This window comes from Temnothorax americanus, unplaced genomic scaffold (assembly GCF_048541705.1).
Source record: "Temnothorax americanus isolate GAGA-0224 unplaced genomic scaffold, ASM4854170v1 Scaffold13, whole genome shotgun sequence".
In the NCBI taxonomy this organism is placed as follows: domain Eukaryota; kingdom Metazoa; phylum Arthropoda; class Insecta; order Hymenoptera; family Formicidae; genus Temnothorax; species Temnothorax americanus.
The window spans coordinates 127,581-132,048 of record NW_027509264.1 but is presented as its reverse complement, the minus strand read 5'-3'; the positions used below and the strand labels follow the sequence as shown (position 1 = coordinate 132,048).

Genomic DNA, 4,468 nt, shown 5'->3' with positions numbered 1-4,468 from the left:
GCGACGGACTGGGGGGGGGGGGAGCGTGCACCGGAGCTGTATACGTATGCGCGTACTCCGGTCCTCCAGTCTCCTGCTCCTCACTCCGGTACTCCCATGCTCCCACCACTTTTGAAGCTAGGTGCCGCGCCAGCGCCTCGACGACGACCGTTGGAATTGGAAGGTATATACGGCGGTATACGGTTTGTCCGGTTTGTCGCTAGGTCGGCCCTTTCCTTTCCCTCGTTCCTCCGCGCCGCCGGGCGCCCCTGGAGCCGAGCTTGACGTGCGTTCGGACGAAGCCAGTGAACGCGGCATTACATGGACGATGGACGTCAGTTACTGAGTACGTATACGTGCATCCGTCAGTTCGCGACGTATTATATTTTTGATGTTTCTACTTTTAATTATTGTAAATGTCTAATTGCATCCTGTTATTACAGAGCTGCGGCTGGATCGACGTTCACATTCCTACAGGATTGTCCGTTCGGATGATTCCTCTTTGAAACTGAAACGATAATCTTTTGTTATCACGGGATATGATGTCGATGGAAACCCGAAACGAAGTTTAAATTCTTGGTGCAGCTGTCTTTAATGTTATTGTTCGCCATGCGCTTTTGACAGATCATATGGTCTGAAGAATCGTACGCGCATTTCCCTGGCAGGCTTCAATAAATGTCACGTTGTGCGGTGAAACGCAACGCAATCGAAAATGGAAAATGATAATCCAGTTATATATGGGCTCGAATTCCAAGTACGAAACCTGTCGGAGTTAATTCTGCGAATGCTAACAATAAGTAAACCACCCGCTAAACACCGACTAGCACCAAGTTGTAATATTGTTTCAATATTATAATTTCCTACGCAACGATTTATAACTGTCATGTACGACGTGTATTATATTACGCTTAATTGTTGAGCGAGAAATTATAATATTGATATAATGTCACTTTTAGAGCGGCATAACTTTTTATTTTATAGTATTTCATGCTGCCGCTAAGTAACATTGTCTGCTACTTCCTACTGCTAATGTCTAATTTGTTACTTACTATTTGTTCCTTAAGTTATACAAGAGATAAACGTAATGCTCTCTTTTGTTTTACGTTTTAGACCCGAGCACTGTCGGCTCAAACGGCCGAGACGGATATCGTGAGATTCTTGGTAGGAACGCAGTCTTTAAAATTCAGCAACAACCAGGTTCACTTAGTAGAGCTTAATGAGGAAACAGGAAATTTGAAGACGCAGGTGTTTCAGCATGCAGTAGGAGAAATTTGGTCCTTACAGGCTTCTCCGACTGAATCTGATATATTTATTACGTGTTACAATAGCTTGAGTGGTAAATAAGTTTCTCACGTATTCAATTTCCTAAAGTAACATTTTGTTGTTCAAGCTGAAATTAATGGATTGTAAATTTTTATTAATAATAATAATAATAATAATATATTATAAATAATATATTTCTCGTGGCATAATATATATCTGATGGCTCAAAGAACCTTTATTTTCCTAGAGGAAGGTTCCTGTAAGATGAAGGGAGCCATCTGGAGATTTCCTGAGATAAAAGAATACACTAATGATATTCTGCAACTCGATAAATTAGCTGATATCGATACGACTCCATATGGCACCGATCTTAAAACGATTGCCTATCATCCTATGGATAGTAAGAAGGTTGTGTCGGTAGTAGATAACAATTTTGTTTTATGGGATCTGGCTGAAGGACCACGGGTATTGATCTCCTCTTCATATAATCAAGGATACTCTATTATTGTACATGAAATTTATCTTTGTTGTTTTTAAGATTATTCTCAATAATTAAAATTTTTTTTAACACCGCTCAGGTTATGGTATCAGGCACCTTAGCGGGCAAAGGTCAGCCACGCTTTACGAACGGTAAATGGAATCCTCACAACGGTGCCAATCAATTTGTAACCTTGAACGACAACAACGTTCGCGGATGGGATTTCAGAAGTCCAGCCAATGCTGCTTGGTCCATTTTATCTGCGCATTCACAAATCATCAGGTAATAATTATATAAAGATTAATTCTCGATAGACGTGAATTCATCTCTCCACGTAACTCGTTTCTCAGGGACTTGGATTTCAATGCGAATCGTCAGTATTTTCTATCTACTTGCGGCGACGATGGATACGTGAAGTTCTGGGATATCCGTCTTCCGACGGAACCGGTGCTGTCGCGTATCGAGCACTCGCATTGGGTGTGGAACATAAGGATTAACCGATTCCACGATCAGCTTGTTTTAACGTCCAGCAGTGATTCCAGAGTGATATTGTGCAGTATCGCGTCTATATCGTCCGAACCATTCGGACATATGGTGTCAGCGGAAGACGAGACTTCGCAAAACGAAGAATCTTGCGGGAAAAAGAAGTAAATATATCGAGCAACGATACTTTTTTAACTAATCTACATGTAAAATACAAAATTTCGTACATTTATGATTCTAGATTAGAAGATGGTCTGGTAGGAAGGTACGAGGAACACGAAGACAGTGTGTACGCAGTGGAATGGTCGTCCGCCGATCCTTGGACATTTGCATCTCTCAGTTACGACGGCAGATTAGTTCTCAATAAAGTACCGCGTAAATATAAATATCAAATACTTCTATAAATCCACAATATTTAACGAAAACGTGGAAGTAATTTTACACGCCTTATTTATTGTAAATTTAATTTTGTACCTAGATATCGTGTACATTATTATTGACGTTGTACATATGTGTATACCTAATATTAGGTATAAAATAATGTTAAAATTTATTATATAACAAGAGATGGTATATATATTTACAGGTATGTATGATACAGATAAATAGAACATAAGGATATTAGAACTGTTCTGAGATCTTGCTAGCTATGTTTCTTAATTGTCCGTAAACCTTGGAGGGTGGACTGCCCAAGATTAAATTGCATATCGCTCTGCGAGCTAATTGTATGTTCTGAAAAGAACCGAGTATATGTATCTTGGTATCGGCCAGCACGATTCTGGTCTTTGTCACGTTCTCGATGGTAAACTTCGTTCTTCCACCCTTGCCCGCTAATCTCCCAACCGCCCGAGACCGGTGATCCCCTTTCATTTGTTGCCTGACGTCTTGTATCTCGAACGACTCCACAAACAGGTCGTCCAGGCGTAACAACGCCAAAGCGTCCTCCACCTCGAATCCGCAGATGAACGCTTTCACAAAGTCCGCCGCTTTTTGGAGATACGAAATGTCCGGGGTCTCCGGTGCCGTTCTAATTTCTACATTTCTGGTCTTCAGATTGAAACGTATTTGTAGCTTCAGATGTTCAGTGACGGGTGTAAATATTTTTAACCAGTTTTCCTTCAAAGGCGAGTATCTGTGCGCTGGTACCGATATCTGCGATAAAAATAATTTGTGTTAAAATTAACTTCATATATAAATTTTTGTAATATCTTGTACTATACTGTATTATATCATATAATTACCTTCCTCTGTTCTCCTCCTTGTACGTTCTTAGCTTTCTTTTTAGCTGGTTGCTGCTTTACTTTTCCCTTTATTCCATTGACTATCTCTACCTAAAGAAAAAGAAACCTTTAAGCCCGCATTCTACAATAGCCGTAAAGTATGCGTTAAGACGTAAGCGGTAAGCTATTGAATAGGATTTTTACAATCTAAGAATGATCGACCGTAGTTGGTCAATTTTTGCTGCTTACGTCTTAAAACATACTTTTACGGCTATTGTAGAATGGGCTTTATTCGTACTATGATATAACGATAAAAATGAAACATGAAAGACACGATTTTCAGCAGATTTCTTTTACGAAATACAGTTATTCTTCGATCGAAGTTGTCTTCGAGCTTAAAACAACACTACTTAATTCAACACAAGTACCTCCATGCTATTATCGTCGGCATGGCGTTTCTGGGACGTTTTCGCCAATTCATCAGTCTGCTGAGGCTGAGGCTGAGGTTGATCCGCGATGCTCGTCTCTCGCGTGGTTTCCTCCATTTTCTACGAGTATATCTGAATGTTTTACGAAAATAATCTGTCCTCTCTTGTCGCGTGGCTCGCACGTGGATGCGTGGATCAATATGACTGATGCCAAGATTGCCAAGGTGAAATCGTTCTAGGTTAGGTTCGCTTTCATTTCAACTTTCTTTACCACGTGAAAATCGGTCCGCGTCGTAGAAAAAGATGCGGCCAGAGAGTTAAATTGATGACGACAGCGCGTGTGCAAAGATTAAATTGACAACGATATCGTGTGTGCAAAGATCAAAGATCTTCTTCTTCTTCTTCCTCTGGTTTATAGCACACCAACACCAATCCTTGTTATTCAAAAAAAGATCAAAGATATATAAGAGCGTTATGAATTTTTATGGGCAGTAAAAAGCAGCAGCAGATCGTACTGATTGGCTACAAAATAGAGAAGTTCTCGAGTTTCTAGAACTTCTCTATTTTGTAGCCAATCGGTACGATCTGCTGCTGCTTTTCACTGCCCATGAAATTTC

At 40.3% G+C, this 4,468-nt stretch overlaps 2 protein-coding genes across 3 annotated transcripts; one reads left to right on the top strand and one right to left on the bottom strand.

Moving 5' to 3' along the window:
- Positions 1-167: 167 nt before the first annotated feature.
- On the top strand, positions 168-3,427 carry LOC143894127 (EARP-interacting protein homolog). 2 transcript variants are annotated; one of them, XM_077400216.1, is made up of 7 exons: positions 168-325; positions 423-733; positions 1,090-1,315; positions 1,490-1,749; positions 1,821-2,002; positions 2,071-2,367; positions 2,445-3,427. In XM_077400216.1, exons 2-7 carry the CDS (start codon positions 692-694, stop codon positions 2,605-2,607), a joined length of 1,170 nt encoding a protein of 389 aa, XP_077256342.1. In that variant the 5' UTR covers positions 168-325; positions 423-691; the 3' UTR covers positions 2,608-3,427. The 2 variants fall into 2 exon arrangements, with proteins under 2 accessions (XP_077256342.1, XP_077256343.1); XM_077400217.1 differs by having other exon boundaries at positions 170-325; positions 1,490-1,707.
- L(1)g0004 (RNA-binding protein pno1) lies at positions 2,637-4,306 on the bottom strand. Its single transcript, XM_077400219.1, has 3 exons — positions 3,852-4,306; positions 3,445-3,534; positions 2,637-3,355 (listed from the first exon to the last, which is right to left on the bottom strand). Exons 1-3 carry the CDS (start codon positions 3,966-3,968, stop codon positions 2,825-2,827), a joined length of 738 nt encoding a protein of 245 aa, XP_077256345.1. The 5' UTR covers positions 3,969-4,306; the 3' UTR covers positions 2,637-2,824.
- Positions 4,307-4,468: the final 162 nt, after the last annotated feature.